This window comes from Jatropha curcas, chromosome 1, assembly GCF_041381405.1.
Source record: "Jatropha curcas cultivar XTBG-Jc1 chromosome 1, XTBG_Jcur_1.0, whole genome shotgun sequence".
Taxonomy (NCBI): domain Eukaryota; kingdom Viridiplantae; phylum Streptophyta; class Magnoliopsida; order Malpighiales; family Euphorbiaceae; genus Jatropha; species Jatropha curcas.
This window is the reverse complement of record NC_143151.1, coordinates 7,880,621-7,907,274: the sequence shown is the minus strand read 5'-3', so window position 1 is coordinate 7,907,274 and position 26,654 is coordinate 7,880,621. Positions and strand designations below refer to the sequence as shown.

Genomic DNA, 26,654 nt, shown 5'->3' with positions numbered 1-26,654 from the left:
TATTTTTATTAAGAATATATTTACTTTTACCAATAATTTATTTTTGAAAAATATTTTAAAAACAATTTCATTGAAAATATTTCTTAATCATTTATCCTTTGTTATTTGTTGCAATACTGAAAATTAATTAAAAAATATTAAAATTTATCATTTATAATACTTAAAAGAATATTTAGAGTTACAAAAATTTCATATTTTAAAAACATGTAGTTAAATTATGAGATAAAATGCATAAAAATGCTAAAATATGATGGTAACCGGTGGTAGTGGTCTACGATTGGCCAATGAGCAACAGTGATTAACAATGATTAATAATGGTGACTAGCAATGGTTTGACGGATTATTATAAAATGCGTGTTTATAACGTTATAATAAATTTCTCAATGTCCAAAATAATTTTTTTAAAGTGAAATCATTTTCTTCAAAAATTGTATAATTTTTCTTTTGACTAGAAAAATATTTCTAATTGACCAATTTTCTTGAGCATTCTAACCAAAAAAATATTTTTCGGGTAAGTTATTTGTTGAAAAATACACAGAGCCTAAGTTTGATAGATATTTGTATTATAGTCAAGTATTAGAGCATAAAATTATATTTTTCTAATATTTTTCTAAGAAATGTAGGATTAAGTTTCACCTAAGTACAAATAGAAGGTGTTGAGGAAAATAAATGATAGTCCTTCCTGATGTACACAAACACAAGCTACTCAATTAAAAAAATAATGATATTATATAACGTGTTAAGTGCAAACCAGAAAACCAGAGAAGTGCAGAGAAAAATTACTATATTTGTGATTTTTCTTTCTTCTACCAAAAGATAAAGGAAAATAAAAAGATTGTTGGAATTAATTCATTAAACTAAAATCTTGTCTTAATCATGTTACTTAAGTAATTCTTACAAACCTTAGATTGAGAATGATTATTATATACACTTAGGGACAAATAAGTGGGAAATAAAGAAGCCTCAAATTGAGGAAGGAATTGAAAATATAAATATAAGAAATTGCTGAAGTTGAGACTGTTTCCACTTGAAGGAAGTGTTATGGACTTTTGGATTAACCATACAAATGTACAAAGATGAAATCTTTTTCACAAAAATGAGGCAAAATCTGGGAAAATCATTACTTGTCGAGAAAAAATGTTGGTGAAAGTTTGATCCATCTCTTCTTGTTAAATCTTTTAACCTAATTGTTCCGTCTATAATAATATAAGACCCAAATGGATTTTACCACATTTAGAACATGTTTGGTTTATTAGATCCTAATGACTTGTAGTTATTAATCACTCCATCCGTTCCACTTTAATAGCAACAATTAGTCTTTTCACAATGATTAAGAATATGGTAGAATTTTTTAAGAAAATATTGTAGAATGTCTAAATTGTCCTTAAAATTAAAAATTCCATATTAATTTTGCTATAAAACACCTAATAAAAATGAGTAAATTGAAAAAAAATAATTAATGGATTTTCAAAATTTTAAATGAGCATTTAAAGTGGAATAAGGTAAAATGCTCATTTGTTGCTATTAAAGTGGAATAGAGGGAGTATTAGTTAATGAAAACTAGTTTGATAAAATTTTGCTATTGGTTATTTTGTATTCGCATAAATAAGAAGGATAAAAAAAAAGAAAAAAAAGCTTTCTGACATCTGAAAATCTTATAAACAAATTTAAAAATCTCTCTCATTCTCCTGCTCACACTTATCTTACAGACAAATCTCTGTAATTTCAAAAAGTTTACTTGTGTCGCCTTTGAGAATCACCATCAACAGAAGATGAGAGGCAATAATACATGTCAAGTTTAAAGAAGAAAATCTTCAAAACAAATGAAAAAGTCTAATCAAAAGAAGAGAAAAGTGAAAGTAAAAGTAAAATTATTGGATATTTTTACGTACTGAAATTAATTTTCTCAACGATAATCTTTCTATTAAGCTTATAATTAATTAGAATGCATTAAAATTCAATTTCAAAATAATAGAACAATTTAACATGTTATATTCATTTTGAGAAGGAAAGTTGCAATTTCGTTAAATGCTTAAAACATTGTCTCCTGTTATGAAATCTAAGATAGGTCGTGACAATCCTGCACCCAAAAATGCAAATCATCATCTAAAACTAAAGCTAACTTAGCCAGTTGGCGTGCTGGCGTATTGCAAAGTCTATTAATATAAGAGAATTTAAAAGAAATAAAACTAGAGACTAGGCTAGAATCTTAGCATGCCAATATCTCATCCCTATCTCAATAGCAGGAAAGGTCTGTGCGGCAAATTGTCGAACATTTGTGAGGCAGTCAGATTGAGGCAGTCGGTCTAGCAAAAGACTTAACATATGTAATATTCTAAAACAACAGTACATAGTAATATTAAAATAGAATAAAAAATTAAATTCAACGAAAATAATTAATTCAAACCAATATCTCAATTAAACAATTAAACAATCAAACATCTATTAAAATTCAATAAAAATAATAACAATAACAAACTAAAAATTGTTATAAAATAATATAAAACTAAAAAGAAGAAAAAGAAGGAATAGGGAGCGAAATATGAGAGAAATGTGAGAGTGTGTTATTATTGATGAGAAGCCGCATATATATAGTTACATAAATGGAATTCTAATAGAGTCCTATATAAATCAGGAAGATAAAATTTGTAATAATTAAGAATATAGATTTCTAGACCATATAGAACATCCACTTATTTCATAATACTCCCACTTAGATGTCCATTCTTCAAAAAATATATCTCGTTAAAATCTTATTAAAAAAAACCCTATAGTAAAAAAATCTTAATAAAGAAAAAAGAGTACATTATCCTTTTCTTAAATACGCATTGAAATACTGCCTCATTAAAAATCTTTACCAGAAAAATTCAGTGGAAAAAAAAGTATAATGTGTATTTACCCTCCTCATGTTAGTTATAATATAACTCATATATATCATGACATGGAGATATCAAAATACATATTTAACTCTATTCAATTTCTTCATATTGAAGAAGAACTATATCTTTCAAATAAAATTTATAAAAATGTTTATATCTAGTCATATAATCAGCAAAATACATTTGCATTTTTATCACACTAAGATATAATACTTCAGAACCAATAAGTTCTTCATAATTTACTCGAAGTAAAAAACTGGTCATTTTCTTATCAAGTACCCTCATACCCATTAGCATCCACATAACATCATTTTAATAACTTAGTCATATATGTGGATTCATAGACAAATTTCATTTATGAATTGTTCGATCTTCAGGCTGAGACAAAACTTTATATTCCCAATGTCTTTCATATCAAACTCTTCATTTAAGAAATTTATAATCTTTGAAAACTCTTCATGAGTTCCAAAAACATTTATGATCAAATAATGACAAATCTATATTCAAATATCTCTATTAAAATTCACAAACATATAACCATATTATTAAAATATCTTTTCAATAGATATTAACTAATCAAAAGATGACTTTACTCATGATAGCATATAAAATAAATATTAAAAGTATGAAAGTATGTGACTCTCAACAAAAAATATTATAAATGCAATATAATCATAAAATAATAAAATATTTTCTCAGCCATAAATATCATTAAGGCAATTATACTGTATGTATTGAGATTTCTTTATTCCATATAAAAATCTTGAATATATTTCTCGGGGTCTTGATTTACTTGCTTCAAGTATTTTTTTTTTTTTAAATATTTCATGGATATCATTATCCACTAATCTATATAGAGCTCTATAATATTAGTTGAATAAATTTCTCGAAAATTTCACTTTATGCTTCAAGCAACTAGAATCCTTTAGGGATTTTCATATAGATATCTACTTCAAGTTAGCGTATAAATAGACAATCATTAACTCATTAGACGCATTTAAAATTTTTATAAATTGCCAGACTAATTAAATATCAAATTATAATTGCATCTACCACACGAGGGTATTTATCCTCATAATTAATGCCAGTTCTTTGCAAAAAATTTACACAATAAGTTGTGCTTTATATCTCATGATCTCATTTCAATTTCATATAAATACATATTTGTATTCTACTGACTTGATATCTCTTGATGCTAATATTGAAATTTCAAAATTTACTTTCCAAGTGAAGTTTCAAAATATTATGGTGCTTATCATATGGGTCACTTGCTTTTAGAATGTGTTATAGCTAGGGACATTCTATATCAAGATCTATTTGTCAAATTTCTGGATTTTGAGAGACTGAAAGACAATGGAGGCAAGATAGGAGGAGCCCTGAAATCTAAGGTAAGTGTAATGTAGGGTTTTAATTATATTCTTTCTCCTCTCCTTACACTTTTATTTAAAGTTAACATTAAAATTGGATTAAAATGGATGGAGGGATCCACTTATTTGACGGAACGATAATTTAGGAATGCCAAAACTATTTGTTGATAATAAAATGATGTAAGTCTTAATTTGACAATAATTTAGAGATACCAAAATATTTTACTCTTTTTAATACTTTTATAAAACAAAACAATAATATTTTTAGTAGTTTATTATTATGGTAACAAAAAAACTAATAATCGAATGAATTTTAATAAAATAAAATATAAATAACGAATCTAAAACAAAACAAGGATAATGAATATAAAAAAGGACAAAATGTTTTAACATAATTGATAGAAAATTTTATATATAATTAATAAAAATTAAATGACAAATATATACAACGAGTAAAAATAATATACGACGTATATTTAGTAAAAACTAAACTTTTAAAATGGTCTGATTTGATTTACAATTTTGATAAATTACTCTAAAATAATTTAGTTTAATTTTTATTTAATTAAACCATTTAAAACTGAATCAATCCAAGTAATCAGAAATTGAGAACGTGTACATTATTTTCGCAAGACAAGTTGGACTGACGTTAACCGTAGCAAAACCAACTGACGCTACATAATATTTGACAATTCTAACCAGCTCTGGAAAGAAGAAAACAACTCTACAACACAGAAGCAACTATAAAATCTACGATATAGTCTACAAGTACTTTTAAATTCAAATTTATGATTTTTTCTTAGTTTTATGATTTTCTTTGTTTATTTTTAGTTCTTCATTTTTTTTAAACTATGGTTAGTTAGTTATAAATTTTTTGCTAGCATTGTTTTTCTGTTATATGTTATATATCATATATGAATTTATTACGTTTATTTAATTATAATTAACAAAATTTATTAAATTATTTTCATGTTATCAAACTGTAAACCAAATCCCATCAATCAACTTTATTGTGGTTTGGTTTGATTTAATTATTGATTGAAAGAATATTTTACAAGACCAGGGATATGAGTATTCAGAAAATAGTCATCCCAATCAATAGATTTAGGGTTGAAGAAAAAGTTGTCCGTCTCTGCACCACTATCTTCAGCTCCTTTTAGTAACTTATTTGTGTTTGAATCATCAAAGCTGCAAGAAAATGGAAGATTAATAATTAATCATATTAGAAAAACTATATATTAAAAAAAATTAACTTTTAATATATATTTAGCAGCAATTACATACATTCCTTGAAAAAATAGATATGGCCGATAAATATCAACCAATCGCATCACATGTTTGATTCTTCTGTTGAGTTTGCTATATGTGCCTTGAAAACAATGGCAAGATATGGTGTTTGCAAATTTTAGTACCTGCAATTTTTTTTTTTGGAAAAAAAAAATATTGATATAAGTGCAATAGAAAGATATGTTGTTAGTATAAATACAATAGATAAGTTATTTGGCTATATTTTATTAATTATAAATCTACAATATGTTAAAGTGAAAAAACCTGGAGAACTAAAATAGGAAATTGCGACAAACCTTTAACAAAGGCTGGTAGCGAATTGCTATATATGTATGAAAGCTAGGCATGGTATTCAAAACTGTAACTTTGGCAACTTTGATAGGCTTTCCATTTTGGAGGATCCATGGTTTGTTTGTGAAATAAGAGTACATGTAATCTCTAATTTTGGAGTTTGTCACCGGATTTCTTGCTGATGATCCTATATGATAAATTATATCGCAACGACTCATCATTGCTACTATTATTACATTCACCACCATATCTGCTGGTATCTGCATATATTAAATCTAACAATTGATTAATTCTTGAAAATATTTAATAACGGCATAATGCATAATTTTATCTCAAATTTTGACCGATTATTCTTGTGGCCTCTTGAATTTTGCAAGGGTTCAATATGATTCTAAACGTTCACATTTCAATAATAACTATACTCCTCGCCAAAATGATGAAATATCTTTATTCAATCTTGGACTTACACTTCCGCATTTTATTTAGTGAGAGGTATAATTATTATTGAAATATGAAAGTTCAAAATCATAATAGATTCTCCGTAAAATTTATGAGGCCACAATAATAATCGCCATAAGTATATGGTAAAAATTTATGCATTTAGAGGAAATTTTTGTTTTGCTCACCACATCAACAATTGCTGTAAGATCAGCAACAAAGAATGGTAGTTCTCCCCTACCGTAACTAGTAATCAATGCGTCAATTGTTCTGCAATCACGCAGATAAAATATATCATGTACAATTAATATATTAAGTACAACCAGGCAGATAAAATATCATGTACAGTTAACATACCAAGTACAATCACACAAATAAAATATATCATGTACAATTAATATATTAAGTACAACCACTCAGATAAAACTTTTACCTTCTACGGTGTGATGAGATTAAACTTCATGATTATACCAAAAGAAAAATATATAATTACTTTGAATTAATATTCTTGATAATTACCTTGCACCTTCAATCCAACCAGGGAAGGGTTCTTTGTAAGTACTAGTAACTATGGTAGGACGTATGATCACCACAGGCAGAGTTTCTTTCAACTGTCCTATGATCATTTCTCCCATTGCCTTTGTAAATACGTAAGTGTTGGGCCACCCATAGGTTTTTGCTCTAGTAATAACAGTTTAACATAAAATTAATGTTAATCTTTCTAATTAATATAAAAATATAGAGAGTAAAAATTCTCGGATTTAGATCCTTTCTATCACTGAAATTATTATTTGAAAGAAAAAGGCTACTGAATCGAGTAAAAAAAAATTGACCAGTGAAGTTCAATTATAAATTATACCTTTTGATGCCCATATCTTTCATGGCCTTTTTAATGTCTGCTTCAGCAGCTCTCTCACTTTGAAGTTGATTTAATTTTTCATCAACCAATTTCTTCTCTTCCTCAATGTTTAATCCTAAAACACCATTGAGTGTCTCACCCAACTGATATGGTTTCTCCATTATAAACCCTGAACTTTCCCCACAAACATAAGCTGCAAACACAAAAACTTTTCATTTTGGATCATGAGAATAAAGAGGTATACTGAGTTTAATTTCATAAACAACTTCAAGAAAAAAAAAAGTTTAATTTCATAAATTAATAAGAGATTATATACAACTTATGGAATTCAAACCTGTAGATACATGGATAAGCAATTTTAGCTTGAGACAATTTTTGGCAAAGCACAAAACATTCTTAGCTCCCATTGTATTGGTACCAAGTGCAACATCATATCTGCATAAAAAAATTATTAATTTAATGAAAATTAAAAATAAAATAACAAATAAAGTGAAAGATCAACCATTAAATTAATTACCTCTCATCAAATCTGGTGGTGGCTGCAAAATTAAGCACAAAATCCAAATCATTAATCATTTCTTCTCTCAAGGAAGAGTCTTTCTACCCCAAGTCTTCATAACAAACATCACCAGGGACAATACCAATCTTTTTTGCGATAATAGAATTTAGATTTGCACCCAATTTTTCTGTTACAACTCTAAACAAATCCTTCCCTAATACCTATAATATAAATCATATATTAAAATTAATATAGTCATACATATAATTATGCATATTTTAAAAATTAAAATAATTACCTCGTCATAGAAACGCTGATTTGCAGAAGTAGTATCTGCGGCTCTTAAAAGAAGATAAAGCTTTTTCGCATTTGGCTGAACTCTGCATATCTTCTCCACAAAAACTGCATCCATTTAATTAGAGAAGCAAATAATTCAAATCTAAACATTTCTTGTTCCTCATTCTTGAAAATTTTCAAATTTTATAATTAGAGAAGCTGAAAATATATTTTATATTATAAAATATATTATCTGCATTGAGGAGAGAGAGAACGTATGTACTCTTCGCAAGAAATCCAGTTGCACCAGTGACTAAAACAGTCTTGTTCTCAAGAAACTGAACAATACTTCCCAGCTCCATTGCTACATACAATTTATTGTGTTCTACGTAGTCTTTAATGGATATTTATAGGAGCTTATGTAAAGACTGACAGTGGAAGGGGCAACCCCCTTCTTAGCTTAATGGCATTAAACTATATTATTAAAATCGTTGAACCTGAGTTCGAGTAGTGCTTTCCAGTTTTTTATTTAGTTTGGTTAGTTTTTAAACAAACCCACAATAATAAATTAATTTCATAAGTTATTCATTTTTATCTTGGATTTTTTTTTATTTAATTTTAGGTTCTTTGTAAAATTTAGTTTTGGATTTGATTTTAATTATATGTTTGATCTTATTCTACAAATATACAAACATCCACATAAATATTAAAATATATAATAGTATTATAAATTTATAATCAATAGTTTATTATTAGTTATGTAGTTAATTTTTTTTCAATAAGTTATTTAGTTAAAAATTAATAACTTAAAAAATCATTTGAATTCTAAATTCTTTAAATAAACACATTGTATTTAATTTATTAAAACAGATGAATTTAATATTATAACTCACGATTCTATTTTAATATTTTTTAGAAAAAAATAATATGAAATTAAATCGATCGAATTTTAAAATTGTGATAACATATTTAAAATTTTGAACACTAAAATTATTTTCATTGTAATTTTTAATATGTTTAGGAACAAGGAAAGTTATTATCTATATCAAATTATCTTTATTATTTTATGGTCATTCATAATTAAAAAAAAAAATTTATCACATACAATATATTTACTCATATAATTATACTATTTTTGGTGTTTTTTAATCAGATTTATTTCTTATTCTCCTTGTGAAATGACAAGTATAGTTTGGCTTCCCCTAAGAAAAGATACTTCCCCTCGAGAAAAAATCCTGGAATTCGGTCATTGTATTTAAGTGCCCTGCATGTTGCTAATTATATAGGTTTGGAACAAATATCAATTGACTATAAAAATCATAAAGTTATGGTATATCCATAATATTTATTGCATTTGAGAAAATAGTTTGTTGTAAAATATTTGTAATATTTATGGTTTTAAGGATTAATAAATATTTTATTTCCATATTTACCCTTTGTATATAACCAATAATTATTACTTCAATTTAATATTTTTTAAAGAGTTAGTATTAAATTAAGAGTTATATAATCAATTTATTAAATAATTTATTATAACTTAGACAAATTTACTGATTTTTTTAAATAATATAAAATTTCAAACGTGATAAATATTATAAAACAGAGATAATAATTAAATATAAAATTCAGTTAACAATTAATTATGAAATCTAACTGGTAGGGCAAATGATTCCCTACCTTAGTAGTGAGGGGTGATGCGTTGGGAACTTCGATTTCTAACTATGTAATTATTTAATTTAAATTTGTGTTCTTCCCTTTGGATATTCTTTTCCTAGTGGGCTCCGATGCATTTAATAGGCCGTACTGCCCCCGATTATGGGCTTTAAAAATTGTTTTGTATATAGCAAAGAATGGCAAAAAAAAAGAAAACTGACTGGTATGGGTAGGTTACATGTAATTATTATAGGGATGGTCTATTAAATAGGGTTTTTTGGTCTGTTAGTATGTCTTGTCTAAAATACGTATATATCTCAGTTTGTGAATGATTCCTCACCACAAGTCTCTCCAATGCACTTAATTAGTACAAACGGCTTATTAGACCAACCCTTAGAAGGGTCCACGATGTTGACAATGCTAAAAGAATATAGAGTTTGTGAATAATATTTTGATTATTAATTTTCACCACTTATAAGATAATTTTTTCATTTTTTTAGTAAAAGGACACTTTATATTAAACTAACTTGATGCTTCAATTAATTTGACACAAAGCAATATATAAGCATATTAGAATTATTATTTATAGTACTATTATGTATAATACTAAGTCTAATATTAAATGTAATTAGTAAGGAATAATTATATAAATAGAGTTTGAAAATTTTGATTTTTTGCTATTTTGATGTATGATCAGAAAATCATAATTGATTATCGATGAAGTGTATTTTGTCTATATATGGCATTACCGGAGTTTATATACCGCATAAAAGAGCGCCACTTTCGTCTACATCAATAAATGACATGGCAAATGAGCTGGACACTATTAATATTCACATGCAACACAGCTTCCAAATTGAAAGAAAATAACAATAGCATCCTCATTTAATTCAATACTCTAAATTAATTTCTCTTCTTTTTTCCTTCACGATCCCCGCTTTGTTTGTTTCTAGAGAAACAATTTTTTGACATATTCCGCTTGAAAACGATTTTGACAAAAAATTATAAATTTTTATAATAACAATTAGTTTTTTAATTTATTTAGATGGTAAGATAACTTCTTTGGATCTTCTATACCGAAATTATTTTTTTAAAAAACTTAGTAGCATATATGACATACACAAATAAGTTCTTATCACTATGCGTCAATAGCATTAATAGAGAAACAATATGCAGTACCAAACTTCATAGATCTAAGATCCACATATGCAAATCAAGATTTAATTATTCAACTAAATAAAACTAAATGCCATAAGTTTATTTTAGTAATAAACCTTATAAAGAAGGGGCTAGACCCTTAGAAAGAAGGGGAAGAAGTACTTCAAACATGAAGATAAAGCAACAACAATAAAAAATAAAGAAAAAACATATCTAAGGTTAAAAGAATAATAATAATACTAATAATAATAATAATAATAATAAGAAAATGTAAAATTACCACATGATTAAGAGTAATTTTGGTATAAAAATTCAATCTCTCACCTTTGACTCTCATTTTGACGGTTAACTGTGACATTCACCCAATAAAGCAAATCAAAGGGGAGGGTAAAGCAAAGCTCCTAGCATGCTTCTAGAATGACAAAACTAGCTAAAGTAGTGAAATGCGGGACATATGAATGAGTTAAATCATATATGAGACTTTCGAGAATAATTATTTGTTAGGTAGTAATAAAATCCTATGATTTTTTAGAGTCTGTAGAGAGAAGTTCGGGATTGCATATCTTTAAAAAAAAACATTTAAAATTTCAATGGGTATTGGATTTTTAAAATGGCTAATATATTAAGAATGACCCAATAGATCAATTTAATACGGTGGATAATTGTTGAACTCTTTTTTTTTTTTTTATTTTAAGCTTAGGCTTTATATTTAAGGAATGAGCTTAGTTTAAATTGTTTTGTCAATATTTAATTAGTAGTAATCCATTTAGATTCATTTTATTTTATGTATTTAATTATTTGATTAATTTTTATTAATTACAAAAAGAGATAAGCGGTGAATGAAGTTGGCAGTTGAGAAAATCAAGGCAACGTAGCATAATTTAATACATATAAAACGTGTAGAAATGAAAAACATGTGCACAATTAGAGAATTTAATTAGCTATGAAAAGAGTAAGATGCGCAAGTGAAAGTCCCCAACCAATTCTTTGACAAATCCAACCAATCAAAATCAATTATCGGATGAGTCAATCAATCAAAAAATTATTTATTTTTCAATCATTATCTTTATATTTTTTCCAAATTTCTATTCATTTACATTTCCTATAATTACAAGCTGAATTTCATTTCATGCAATCAAAATTTCCTTTTATATTCATTTGCTCAAATGTACATTTAATTGTATAGCTGGTGAAATATATATATATATATATATATATATATATATATATATATATATAAATACTATTAAAATTAAAAATCTTTGGTATATCAGCTGGAAACACATAACCTCCTGGTGTTTATCATTGCACTTGATAAACAAGGGAAACCTTGTGCTACAACGCTACGTACCAAGAAAATAGTAATGATTTATATGATTATAAATCCTATTGATAATAGTATATTATTTGACATATATATTAATGATATTTTGATTAACATGTATATTGATAATGATCGTTGTTTAGTTCATGCTTATATAGGTTTTGATATGTATGATATGTTTATTAATTTGTAAAAATTAAAATCAACTTAATATCTGTGTCTGAGTAATTAAACGGTCCTTTTCTCTTTTGTTGGTATCAGAGCCTATAAGTTTAAAACTTCTTATTGTTTAACATTAATAAAGTTTTCATTTGAAATATATCAATTTTGTGTTGGTATTGTCCACTGAACCCTATTCCTACTGAACCCAGAAGTAGTATAAGACCCATGAGGGGCATCGAATGGGTATAACCTGGAAGGGTATAACAGGATCGTCAAAACTTCTTTGATATATTAAAATGGATCCTTTATTGTGTAGATCAGTAAGTAGTATTAAATCTGATGACTCAGATCCTTCAGAAATTAAAAGGGTAATAAATAGAAATGAATTAATTTTACAAGATTTTAGTAAAGCAATTGATGAATGGGAAATACCTAAAGTTGATAAAGAACAAATTTATAAAATAAATAAATTTAATTTATTTAAAACTGACTATGTAATTAAAACCGAAGAAAGAGATTTTCAATTAAGTAAACCTTTTGAAAGAATAACTCTTTTATCTTCTAAAACTTTGCAACATCATAAAAGTAAAAAATATAAATATATTCATATAGGATTAATTCAAGTGGGAATAAAACCTTTAACCAGAGAAGGATTAAATACTAGTATTCTTGCAGTAGTAAGAGACGCTAGATTTTTAAATTTTCAAGATTCTTTATTAGGATCAGTTGAGACTAGCTTAAGTGAAGGACCGATCTCCTTTGAGGTCTATCCAGATATGACTGTCTCATTAAATGATTTAAATATTTTAGAAAGTATAGTTTTGGAAATTAAAACTCATAATTATAAAATGAAGCAAGGATCAATTCCTATAGCTTTAATTTATAAAATTCATTATAAGGCAATGAATTCAGCTTTTGGTACTAAATATAAACTACAACCTAAAATTGGTGAAACAAAATTTCTTCAAACAGATTTGACTAAAACGAACACAGTAATTCCTAAAACCATCCAATGGAAGGATATAACACTTCCAGATGAATGGATTTTAGAAGGGGTTGTACCTCCTCCAGTTATTGATAAAGTAAAACCAAACATCAATTTGCAAAAAATTGAACAATTTGAAGATGGTAAAGTAACTTTAAAATTTAATAGAAGTCAAAGTATGAGGTATGCAGGGTCATCTTCCTCTGTAACTACAGATGAAAATGATAAACCTACTTCATCCATACCTTCTGTTATTTATGCTAAGTATAAAGAGACTGAGCCTAAACCAATAATTCAAACATTAGTAAAACCAAGATTTTCTACTTCTGATATTCCAAATTTAAAAATGAAAGGTGTTGATTACAGTAATTCTATACCACAGGCAGTTTATAATCCTGTAGATAATTATGTTAATCAACAATCAAATTTAGTAAATACACCTCCAGTATCACCAACAGCTTCAGCCATAACTGAAAATGTTAGTGAACTCAACAGGGAATTAAATGTACTTAATAAAGAAGATATAGAAAAAAGTTTAATAAAAGAAGTATCTAAAATTAAAAATTTACTTAAAATGAAACAGATATTAAAACAATATACTTTTGAAGAATTAAAATATGAATATTTAGATTATAAATTAAATACTCAAACTGACATTAAATTCTTTGATTGGTATAAATTTATTAAAGAACATTCTTCTAATAAAAGTTTAAATCCAATTACTGTAAGAGATAAAAGACCAGAATGGATAGTAAATGATCAAACAATTAAAAGTGATTTTCCACCTAAAACAATTAGTAAATTAAAACATCAAGATCATGAAATTGTCTGTGCTCCATTTAAAAATATAAGGGAAAATGATACAAATAATAAATTAATTGAACAAAATAATTTTAGTAATGCAAGTTTAATTTGTTTAAATACACAATTAAAACGAATAGAAAATTTATTAGAAGATAAACCAATTGTAAATGAGACTGTAAAAGGTAAAGAAAAGGTAAAAACTCATATGTTTAAACCTTATCAAATTTCTCAATCTAGTAAAAAAGAATTTGTACATCAATTAAAAGATCAATTAAGTAAAATTCAAGTTAGATCTGCGACTACCCAACATGTAGCTCAGGATACTCCTCAATCATCAGCATCAAGAAACATAAATATAATTGAAGAAAACACCAACTCTGATGTTAGTGAACCTGACTCAGAAAATATTCAACAATTTGAAATCAATCCTATAAATCATCATAGAGAAATAGTAAATAGAGCACCAGACTTAGGAATTGTTGATAAACCTAATACTATATCTCAATTTAAATATAATGCTTCAACAATCTATGAATGGAACATAGATGGTTTAAGTGAATATAATATCTTAAGTATTTTGCAACAAATGACAATGGCTGCAAATGCTTATAAAACACAGTCAATCATTTCTGATAAAGCTATAGCAGAAATCTTAATTGCTGGATTTACCGGCCAACTTAAAGGATGGTGGGATTATCATCTCACTGACCAACAACATTTAGAAATTCTAAATTCAATTCAAATAAATGATGAAGGTGAACCTATATATGATGAAAATGGTGAAGTAATTCAAGATGCGGTGTCATCTTTAATTCTCACCATTTCACTTCATTTTATAGGAGATCCATCTCACTTAAAAGATAAAAATGCCGAGTTACTTAGTAATTTAAAATGTAAACATTTAGGTGATTTTCAAAATTATAAAACGACTTTTCTCACTAGATTAATGTTAAGGGAAGACTCTAATCAAAGCTTTTGGAAAGAAAAGTTTTTAGCTGGGTTACCTTATTTCTTGGGAGAAAAAGTTAGAAATCATATTAAACAACAACATGGTCAACCTATACCTTATAGTAAGTTAACCTATGGACAATTAATTAGTATAATTCAAAAGGAAGGTTTACAAATATGTCATGATCTAAAACTTCAAAGAAAAATAAAATATGAAATGCAAAAAACTAAAAAAGAATTAGGATCATTTTGTAAGCAATTTGATTATAATTTCGTATCAAACCAGCGATGTGATGGTCAATGTTCTAAAACCAATAAACCTAAAAAATATTATAGAAATAAATACTCTAAAAAACAATATAGATATACACCTAGTCAAGATAAATTTTATAGTAAAAAGAGAACAAAATCTTCTTATAGAAACAAAAATAAACAACCTTCTAAAACTACAACTAAAACTTCTTATAAAAATTTGACTTGTTATAATTGTGGTAAAAAAGGGCATACATCTAAATTTTGTAAATTTAATAAAAGATTACATGAATTAAATTTGGAAGAAAATGTTTTAAATAAAATATACGAACTCTATATTGATTCGGATTCTTCGGAATCTGAGACTAATGAAAGTGAAAATCAAATTGATGAATTAGGAACTACTTCAAGTTCTTCCAGTTCATCAAAATTTTCTTTAAACATGTTATCTAAAGATCAAAGTAATTTATTAACAATAGTTAATGATATTGAAGATCAAGAAACTAAAGCTAAACTTCTTAAAAAACTAATCAAAAGTTTTGAAGACGACGATGACGTAAAAAATATTACTCCTAAAATTCAGTCTAATACTTATGATCTAACTACCATTTTAAATAAAAATCAACCTAAAAAGGTCGATATCGATGACTCTACTAAAGAATTATATAAAGAAATTAAGATGCTAAAAAATGAAGTAAAAGAATTAAAAACCCAACTTCAACAAAATTCTAAAAAAATAAAAATATTAGAATCTCAACTTATTTCCAGTTCTTCTTCAGAAGAAGACGAACCAGATAATAATTTAAAAATAAATGAATTAGATGAAGATATAGACTGTAATTTTCTCAATTTATTACAAGAAATCACTTCACGAAAATACTTAGTAAAAATAAACATTCAAATAAATGATTTTGTGATAAATGCAATTGCACTCTTTGACACAGGTGCAGATTTAAACTGTATAAAATCTGATCTAGTTCCTAAAAGATATTGGTTAAAAACTAGTGAAAAATTAAGTACAGCCAACAAATCTAAACTTGAAATTATAGGAAAGACAGATGCAATAATCATAAATCAAGCCTTAGAAATAAACACAGTATTTTTACTTTCACCTCAGATAAATTATATGGTAATATTAGGCACTCCATTTATAAATCTCATCACACCATATTCAGTTAAAGAGGATTGTATTAAATTTAAAATAAAAAATTGTAAGGCTCAACTAGAATTTACGGAAAAACCTAAAAAGAAACAATTAAATTTATTAAAAGCTCATTCAATTAAAATGTTAGAAATAAATTCTTTAATCAAATCTAAAGAAGAAAACTTAAAAGATTTGAAAAATAATGCATGTTTAAATAGAATTAAAAACCAATTAAATTCTGAGGATATCCAAAATAAAATCTCAACTCTAAAAAATTTTATGGAAAACAAATTATGTGCTGACCATCCAAATGCTTTTTGGAATCGTAAACAACACATAGTGGACTTACCATATGAAAAAGATTTTGATGAAAAAACCATTAAAACTAAAGCTAGACCAATTCAGATGAGTCCTGAATTGATTAACCATTGTAAAAATGAAATTCAAGATTTACTTAATAAACAATTAATTTCTAAATCTAGAAGCCCATGGTCTTGTGCAGCTTTTTATGTAAATAAAAACGCTGAAATAGAACGAGGTGCTCCCAGATTAGTAATAAATTATAAACCATTAAATGCAGCTTTAAAATGGATTAGGTATCCTATTCCAAATAAAAAAGATCTATTAAAGCAACTCTATAATGCAAATATTTTTAGTAAATTTGATATGAAATCTGGCTATTGGCAGATTCAAATTGACCCTAAAGACAGATATAAAACAGCATTTACAGTTCCATTTGGTCAATACGAATGGAATGTAATGCCTTTTGGATTAAAAAATGCTCCTTCTGAATTTCAGAGGATCATGAATGATATTTTTAACCCATGTTATAAATTTTGTATTGTTTATATTGATGATGTGCTTATATTTAGTACAACTCTAGAAGATCATTTTAAACATTTAAAAACATTTTGTATGCTTATCGAGAAAAATGGTTTAGCATTAAGTAAAGCTAAAATGGATTTGTTTAAAACTAAAATAAGATTTTTAGGACATCATATAGAACAAGGTAAGATTCAACCTATAGAAAGAGCACTTGTTTTTGGTGAAAAATTTCCTGATGAAATTTCTAATAAAACCCAATTACAGCGTTTTCTTGGTTGTTTAAATTATGTTATTGATTTTTATCCAAATTTAAATTGCATGATAAAACCTTTACATAATAGACTTTGTAAAAATGCTAAAATTCAGTATACTTAATTCAGTAGACTTTGCGGATTTGCGGACACCTAATCTTCAAAACTTTTGATTAGTTTTTTAAGAAGTTTAGCTTTAGTTTCTTGATCTTCAATATCATTAACTATTGTTAATAAATTACTTTGATCTTTAGATAACATGTTTAAAGAAAATTTTGATGAACTGAAAGAACTTGAAGTAGTTCCTAATTCATCAATTTGATTTTCACTTTTATTAGTCTCAGATTCCGAAGAATCCGAATCAATATAGAGTTCGTATATTTTATTTAAAACATTTTCTTCCAAATTTAATTCATGTAATCTTTTATTAAATTTACAAAATTTAGATGTATGCCCTTTTTTACCACAATTATAACAAGTCAAATTTTTATAAGAAGTTTTAGTTGTAGTTTTAGAAGGTTGTTTATTTTTGTTTCTATAAGAAGATTTTGTTCTCTTTTTACTATAAAATTTATCTTGACTAGGTGTATATCTATATTATTTTTTAGAGTATTTATATATATATATATATATATATATATATATATGAATTTAAATTTCCAGTCTAAAAATCAGATTAATGCACTTTTTTTTTTTTACAGTTGATGTACTATGAATACTGACAAGGTTTTTTCGCAAGTATACGAAAATCGCTACAAGTAATATAAAGTGAGTAGAGTATCGTGTCCACAGGGATTGTGTACCAAGTACCAAAATTATATTATCCTATTATTATTTAAACGATAAAAGAGGAAATTGTTTATAGAAATTAAATTCAGCAAATAAAAGAGAATAAGAAGAGATCAAGCAAGCAATTATTGATTAAAGAAATCAAGGATTTAAAACTACTAGGGGTTTTGATTTCACTTAATTCTTTCCAATTTATTTCATTAGTTCATTAATCAATTTAATTATTCAAGTAGGGGAAACAACTCTTAATTCACTAACAAGCTCTTCCGATGTATTGCTAGCTATTTTAATTCCATTTAATTACCTATCTTCCAATAGCGCAATCAAATATGAATTAAATCATTAAGTTATGTAGTTGTTCATGAATTTACAATTTAAGGTTGATAAATCATAAAAACCCCCCATGAGTCAAACCATATAGCTTCCGCATCAAGTTATTATTCTCATGTGTTTTATTAACCTTTTCTTATCAAAGATCCTTCTTCCGATAGTGATAATTGAAATAAATCAATCTAGGGGAAAATTCTGCCTAGAAGCATTAAGTTCATCAATAAATCATAACTTGAATAAGGAAAAATAAATCTAATTGCATAAATTGGAAAAGAGATTAAGCTACATCAAACCCCTAGTATAAGAATTTAGTTACACATAGTACTTAAATAAAACTCAACAATACTTGATAAATATTCCATAATCAATAAAGATAATGAAAGAAATAAACAAGATTAAGAGTTTAGAAATAAGAACTAGTGATAGGTAGCTTGGATGGCTTCCTTGAAATCTTGCACAACTCTTGAATACTTGAAATTTTGAAGAGAGGAAACTTTGTACAAGAAAAATAGAATGAGAGATGATCCCCTTACAATGAATTCCTCCTCTCTTTATATAGACTTCATGAGAGAGAAATCCCACCTTCTTTAGAGAATAATTCTCCTTATTTTAAGGGAATGAATTCTCCTTGTTTTAAGGGAATAAATTCTCCTTGTTTTAGGGGAATAATTCTCCTTATTTTAAGGGAATAAATTCTCCTTGTTTTAAGGGAATAAAGTTCTCCTTGTTTTAAGAGAATAAATTCTCCTTGTTTTAAGGGAATAAAATTCTCCTTGTTTTAAGGGAATAAAATTTTCATTAGACTTTAAATTTCTCTCAATCACGGTCTGGGTATGCTAGAGTCTGTGTCTTCACTTGATTTTCCTTAAATCCAGCACGGGTGTGCTAACTAGCACCGGCAAGGCATGAGTGTGTTGCTTTATTTTACTCTTCTCTGTGCCAAAACCCTACAAATTTCCTTAAGATTAAGTGCATCATGATTCAAGGGAGCTTTGAACAAAAACATAAATAAAAATTAATTAAAGTAATTAAAAATACTACAAATCCTAATAAAAACCACATTAAAAATATTATAAAAATAACACCTATCAAAATTCCCCAAACTTAAACTATTGGTTGTCCTCAAGCAACAAAACTAAAATATTAGCTTATTATGGTATGGAATAATCATTCACAATTTCAATAAGTACCCAAAGTCATTAACATAAGAATAAATCATGTGTTTCCTATGCTAATCATTTTCTACCCAAAATTTAATTTTCAATAAAACACATTCCCTTAATTAAACATAAGTTAACAAGATTTTTATCATCAACAATTATTCAACTTATGATAATTAGAATATGAATTTACAAAAATCATTTAACCTTTAAATAAGATGTTTGAATACAAGTTCAACATTCTCATAGGCAAAAATAGTCATTTCTTCTCCACAATTTAAATGCATACAATTTAAAAGATCAAAAGGTCTTTATTTAGGTTGTAATGGGGTTTTAGGGATATAATCTTAGCTAAGTAAAGAAAAGGATAATATGGTATATAAAAGTACAAATAATGTTTAATATCAGGATTTTCATTTATATTAAAAACGAATTTTTATTTGTAAAGGGGAACTAACTTTGAAGTCTCTTACTAGCTTGAAATTAGAGTTATTTTTGGCAAGGTCTCTTCATAGCACTTTTGATATTTTCTCCCTTGCTAAAGTTCCCCAAACTTAAATTCTTGATTAATTGCTTCTCTTATGGGGTTTTTCTTTCTTTCTTTCTTTCCTTTTTTTTTTTCTTTTTTTTTTTTTTTTTTTTAGTACTAATGAAATTGTCTCCCTTTGTTGCTATGTTTTAATAAAAATTAAATCCTTTAATTTCACATTATTGCACTTAAGGTAGAAAATTAATTTGGTTTAATAGCTAGGTTCAAATAAGGGTGAACAATAAATTTTTGATATAGGCTTCAAATTAGTTGCAAGGGTCATACTTTAACTTAGGTGGTCTAGGCTAAATATGAAGTTTTAACAAAGAATGCCTTAATCATCTCTTTCTAAATGTAAGCATTTAAAATTTTTGTCTCGAAGAAAATTCTAATTTGTTCTAGGAATGCCAAGGTTAAATAATTTTTTATGAAAAACACATCTATTTATCATAAAATTCTCAAAAAGTTGATGTTTATAATCTTGGAAACAAATGATTAAACCAAAGAAGCATGTTAAATTAAAAATTAAAATTCAAGCTGAAAAATAATTAACTTCGAAGAACAACTGATTTAATCAAAAGTTAATGAATTGAAGAGAATTTTTAAACTTGCTCACAATTATTCCAACCTTATTTTATTAGTGAAACAAAATAAAATTAAAATAACAAAAGAAATTTAAATTTTTATCTAAAACTTCTTTCCCCAACTTAGTTTAGCACATTGTCCTCAATGAGCTTTATTCAATTCCCCAAACTTATCATATTATCAATAAGGTAATAAAAGAGTAAGAAAGTGTAGTGATTATTACCATCATTGTATTGAAAAATACAATAGAGCCGGGTGTTGGAGTTTAGCAAAGCTATAAAGTCACAAAAACACTAAAAACAAAAAAAAAGCAATATATAATATCCAAGGCAAAAACTAAAAAGCAACAATTAAATCAAAATCAAAAGAAAATAAAATGGGTTGTCTCCCACAAGCGCTTTTATTTAACGTCGTTAAGCTTGACGTACTGAACCTGATTCAAGCTAATCAAGACTTATAGCAGTTTTAACGGGATCAAAGTTTCCACTTTGGTAAACCTTTAAACGTTGAGCATTAACCTTGAAACTTCGGTCACCATCTATTATCTCAACTGCTCCATGCGGGAAAATTTCTTTAATTGTGAATGGGCCAGACCATCTTGAGCGCAGCTTTCCTGGAAAAAGACGGAGTCTAGAGTTGTAGAGTAATACCTGTTGGCCTACTCTTAGATTCCGTAGGATAATATGCTTATCATGCCATTGTTTGGTGCGATCTTTATAGATTTTGGCATTTTCATAAGCATGAAGCCTCATTTCATCCATCATGTTTAATTGAAGCAGCCTCTTTTGACCAACTTCCTTAGTATCAAAGTTAAGAAATTGAATTGCCCAATATGCCTTATGCTCCAGCTCAACAGGGAGGTGACAAGCCTTACCGTATACCATTCGATATGGAGACATGCCAATTGGTGTTTTGAATGCAGTTCTATAGGCCCAAAGAGCATCATCGAGTTTCTTGGACCAGTCCTTCCTTGATTGCCCAACCGTGGTCTCCAATATCTTCTTGATTTCCCTATTAGTGACTTCCACTTGCCCACTCGTTTGAGGGTGATATGGGCTACCTACACGATGAGTAACACCATATCTAGAAAGAAGGGAATCTAAGTATTTGTTACAGAAGTGCTTACCTCCATCTGTGATTATTGCTCTTGGAGTACCATGTCGTGTGAAAATATATTTCTTGATAAAGCTCATCACACTTTTGGCATCATTATTGGGAAGGGCAACAGCTTCCACCCATTTTGAAACATAGTCCACCGCTACTAGAATGTATTGGTTGGAATATGATGATGGAAAAGGCCCCATGAAATCCAAGCCCCAAACATCAAATATCTCCACTTCAAGGATGTTGTTTAGTGGCATTTCATGTCGCTTTGAAATATTGCCTAACCTTTGACAACGGTCATAAAGACGAACAAAATTAAAGGCATCCTTAAACAAGTTAGGCCAATATAAACCGCTTTCTAAAATCCGCGCTGCTGTCTTGCTTGCTCCAAAATGTCCTCCACATTCCATTGAATGGCAAAATCGAAGGACACTATCTATTTCTTCTTCCGGTATGCATCGTCGAAAGAGCTGGTCACTACAATACTTGAACAAAAATGGCTCCTCCCAATAATAGTATTTAAGATCATGAAAAAATTTTTTCTTTTGTTGATAAGAAAGATTGGGAGGAGTGATTTTGCAAGCAAGATAGTTGACTATATCAGCATACCAGGGAGCTTGTGCCTTAGCTAGAAGAAAAAGATGTTCATGGGGGAAATCTTCATTGATATTCAAATTTGCTTGTTCTTCGTCCCCCAACTCAAGCCTAGATAAATGATCCGCTACAAGATTCTCGGTTCCTTTTTTATCACGGATTTCTAAATCAAATTCCTGCAAAAGAAGAACCCAACGAATTAATCTCGGCTTTGCATCTTTCTTTTCTAATAGATATTTAATAGCAGAGTGATCAGTGTACACTATTGTTTTAGCTCCAATTAGATAAGCTCTAAATTTATCAAAAGCAAAAACAATGGCCAGGAGTTCTTTTTCAGTAGTGGCATAGTTTAATTGTGCATCATTTAATGTACGACTAGCATAATAAATGACATGCAATTTCTTTTCTCTTCTCTGCCCAAGAACAGCTCCTATAGCATGATCACTAGCATCACACATAAGCTCGAAGGGGTGACTCCAATCTGGTGTAGCAATGATGGGTGCTGAAGTCAGTTCTTTCTTCAATCTGTTAAAGGCATTTAAACACTCTTCGTCAAAATTGAAAGGAACATCTTTAACTAACAAATTACAAAGAGGTTTTGTGATTTTGGAGAAATCTTTGATAAATCTTCTGTAAAATCCAGCATGGCCAAGAAAGCTTCTTACTCCCTTTACTGAATTTGGAGGCGGTAGCTTTTCAATTACCTCCACCTTGGCCTTATCCACTTCAATCCCCTTCTGTGAGATTTTATGGCCTAAAACAATTCCTTCACTAACCATAAAATGACATTTTTCCTAGTTCAAAACAAGGTTAGTGTCCTCGCATCGCTGCATCACTAATGAGAGGTTATAAAGACAAGAATCAAAAGAAGAACCAAACACAGAAAAATCATCCATAAATATTTCAATGAATTTCTCAAGCATGTCAGAAAAGATAGACATCATGCACCTCTGAAAAGTTGCAGGGGCATTGCACAACCCAAAAGGCATTCTCCTGTAGGCGAAAGTACCATAAGGGCAGGTGAAAGTGGTCTTCTCTTGATCTTCGGGGGCAATAGGTATTTGGAAATACCCTGAATAACCATTTAGAAAGCAATAGTATGGATAACCTGCAAGTCTTTCAAGCATTTGATCAATAAAAGGTAGGGGAAAATGATCCTTGCGTGTTGCTTTGTTCAATTTCCTATAATCAATGCACACACGCCAACCTGTGATAGTTCTAGTTGGAATTAACTCACTATTTTTGTTAGAAATAACTGTCATACCTCCTTTCTTTGGGACTACTTGGACAGGACTTACCCAACTGCTATCAGAAATTGGATAGATAATGCCAGCATCCAAGAGTTTTATAATCTCTGCTTTGACCACCTCCTTCATATTCGGGTTCAATCTTCTTTGATGCTCAATTGAAGGTTTGTAATCTTCATCCATCAAGATCTTGTGCATGCATACACTTGGACTTATCCCCTGCAAATCTGAAATTGACCATCCTAAAGCTTTTCTATGTTTTCGTAGAACCTGCAACAACCTTTCCTCTTGATCAAATGTTAAGTGAGAAGAAATAATAACAGGAAAAGAATTATTCTCACATAAGAATGCATGTTTTAAATGAGATGGAAGTTGTTTTAGTTCTTGCTTTGGTGGTTCACTTTCCTTCTCATCTATGATTCTTGGATTAATGTTATTATTATCTTTAATATGCAGAGTGTCCTTTACACATTCATCAATAACATCAATCCTAAAACAATCATCATAATCCATAGGAAGTTTACAAGATTTTAAAACGTTAAATACAACCTCCTCTTGACCCACTCTCAAGGTTAATTTTCCTTCATGTACATCAATCAATGCTCTTGCAGTTGCAAGAAATGGTCTTCCAAGGATTAAGGATCCTTCTCTACCTTCATCAATGTCAAGGATAACAAAATCAACAGGAAAGATAAACTTACCTACCTTGACAAGCACATCTTCTACAATCCCTTTCGGATATTTGATTGATCGATCCGCCAACTGTAGAGACATCCTAGTTGGTTTTAGCTCTCCCATCCCTAGCATCTTAAAGACTTCATAAGACATAAGATTAATGCTGGCTCCTAAATCTGCTAAAGCTTTTTCAAAATTAAGATTTCCAACATTACAAGGGATAGAAAAACTTCCTGGATCCTTTAATTTAGGAGGCAATTTATTCTGAATGATTGCACTACACTCTTCTGTCAACTTCACCATTCCTTGATCATCGATCTTTCTTTTCTTGCTTAGGATTTCTTTTAAGAATTTTGCATAGCTGGGCATTTGAGCAAGAGCTTCAGCAAACGGAATGTTAATTTGAAGCTTTTTGAAAACGTCAAGAAATTTGAGGAAGCTCTTGTCGTCTTGCGTTTTCTTCAACCTTTGTGGAAAAGGGACAGGTGGAACATAAGGTTTCACTTCTTCCTTCTCTTCTAGGTCAATGATGGGAACCTTTCTCTGCTTTTCCTTCTCTCTCTCAATCCTGGGCATATCCTCCAACTGTTTGCCACTCCTTAAGGTGATAGCTTGTACCTGTTCTTTAGGATTTTTCTCAGTATTACTAGGTAACGTACCTTGGGGTCGGGATGCCATCATGTTTGTAAATTGTCCCATCTGAATCTCCAAGTTCCTTATCGCAGCTTGTTGGATTTTATTGTTTTCTCGAGTTTCGTTCATGAAATCCATGTGTGATTTAGAGAGGGCAGTGAGGAGATCGTCATGAGACTTTCTCTCTGGAGATATGAAACCTGGTGGTGCATTCAAGGTATTATTAGGATTACCATATGAAAGATTAGGATGATTTCTTAACCTGTTATCATAAGAATTTGAGTATGGGTAATTCCTTCTCCCTTGATTCATCACGTAATTCACTTGCTCCAAGGTTTGAGGATTTGCAGAATCTAGCATGCATTCTCCAATTTCATGTTGTTCGTTGCATCTGTCACAAGCTTGCATAATGGAATTCACAGATTTAGTGGTTAATAAATCTAACTTTCTTACCATGTTGTCCACCTTAGCATTGAGTGCAGTGATAGCATCGATCTCATATATTCCTGCAGTTTTCCTTCTCTCGGAATTGCTTTGATAATGGCTGTTGCTTGCCATTTCTTCTATTAAATCATATGCTTCATCGATCTCTTTTCTTTCAAAAGATCCTCCTGCAGCTGCATCCAAAGTAATCTTAATATTAGGTGACAATGAATTATAAAAAGTTTGAACTTGTAACCACTTAGGCAAACTATGGTGAGGGCATTTTCTTAATAAATCTTTAAATCTTTCCCAAGCTTCATATAAGCTTTCTTGATCATGATGAACAAAAGTCATGATCTCATTTCTCAATTTGGTGGTTTTAGAAGATGGAAAGAATTTAGCCAAAAATTTATGGGCTAATTCTTCCCAAGTTGTAAAACTTCCAGCTGGGCAAGATTGTAACCATGATCGTGCTTTATCCCTTAGAGTAAAAGGAAAGAGTCTTAATCTAATGGCATCGTCAGAAACACCATTTTGCTTAAAAGTATCACAGATTTCCAGGAAATTAGTGATATGAGCATTTGAATCTTCACTAGGGAGTCCCCCATATTGAATAGAAGTGGAAAGCAACTGAATAATTGCTGGTTTGATTTCAAAGTTATTAGCTTCCACTCTTGGTCTAGTGATGCTGGAGGTGGCTCCATTAAGAGAGGGTGTGGTGTAGTCTCGCAAGGTGCGAACATTTTGTTGTTGTCCAATCTGAGGATTTGCAGCAAGGGGTCTGTTCTGAGGTTGAGGATTGATTTCGTCGTCCATATTTGCTTGTTGTTTTGACCTGTTTTCTCGTGCTCTTCTAGCGGCGTTGTTTCTACGGCAAGTTTTCTCAACTTCTGGATAAAAAATCAGGGGTTCAGTTCTTCTTGATCTTCTTTGCATAAAGACCTGAGATATTCTTTATAAAATTTAAATGAACAAAAACAATTAAATAAATAAATGTCTAAATTAATAATAGGATAATTCGTATTGATATTGGTAATGCCAATCCCCGGCAACGGCGCCAAAAACTTGACAAGGTTTTTTCGCAAGTATACGAAAATCGCTACAAGTAATATAAAGTGAGTAGAGTATCGTGTCCACAGGGATTGTGTACCAAGTACCAAAATTATATTATCCTATTATTATT

At 28.7% G+C, this 26,654-nt stretch overlaps 1 protein-coding gene, 1 non-coding gene and 1 pseudogene across 3 annotated transcripts; 1 reads left to right on the top strand and 2 right to left on the bottom strand.

Annotated features, from left to right (window-relative positions):
- Nucleotides 1-5,229: 5,229 nt before the first annotated feature.
- LOC149498925 (fatty acyl-CoA reductase 3-like) lies at nt 5,230-8,318 on the bottom strand. Of its 2 annotated transcripts, XM_089717329.1 has the most exons (10): nt 8,180-8,318; nt 7,919-8,022; nt 7,639-7,841; nt 7,456-7,556; nt 7,122-7,314; nt 6,782-6,943; nt 6,451-6,532; nt 5,830-6,084; nt 5,531-5,658; nt 5,230-5,434 (listed from the first exon to the last, which is right to left on the bottom strand). In XM_089717329.1, exons 3-10 carry the CDS (start codon nt 7,695-7,697, stop codon nt 5,278-5,280), a joined length of 1,137 nt encoding a protein of 378 aa, XP_089573455.1. In that variant the 5' UTR covers nt 7,698-7,841; nt 7,919-8,022; nt 8,180-8,318; the 3' UTR covers nt 5,230-5,277. The 2 variants fall into 2 exon arrangements, with proteins under 2 accessions (XP_089573455.1, XP_089573457.1); XM_089717331.1 differs by lacking the exon at nt 8,180-8,318 and having other exon boundaries at nt 7,639-7,660.
- Nucleotides 7,722-8,258, bottom strand: LOC149498926 (fatty acyl-CoA reductase 3 pseudogene; annotated as a pseudogene).
- Nucleotides 8,319-25,736: 17,418 nt separating the features above from the next.
- On the top strand, nt 25,737-25,843 carry LOC149498924 (small nucleolar RNA R71). The gene has a single exon (XR_016319176.1). It is a non-coding gene; the product is annotated as a small nucleolar RNA R71 (small nucleolar RNA).
- The last annotated feature ends 811 nt before the right edge of the window (nt 25,844-26,654 follow it).

What these genes read in the sequence shown, in the direction of transcription:
- LOC149498925 (XM_089717329.1), bottom strand. Translation starts at nt 7,697, where the DNA reads ATGATTAATGATTTGGATTTTGTGCTTAATTTTGCAGCCACCACCAGA. An exon ending in GCTACCAGCCTTTGTTAAAG is followed by an intron (nt 5,659 to 5,829) that starts GTTTGTCGCAAT and finishes AAAAAATTGCAG; the next exon opens with GTACTAAAATTTGCAAACAC. An exon ending in TATCTATTTTTTCAAGGAAT is followed by an intron (nt 5,435 to 5,530) that starts GTATGTAATTGC and finishes ATTTTCTTGCAG; the next exon opens with CTTTGATGATTCAAACACAA.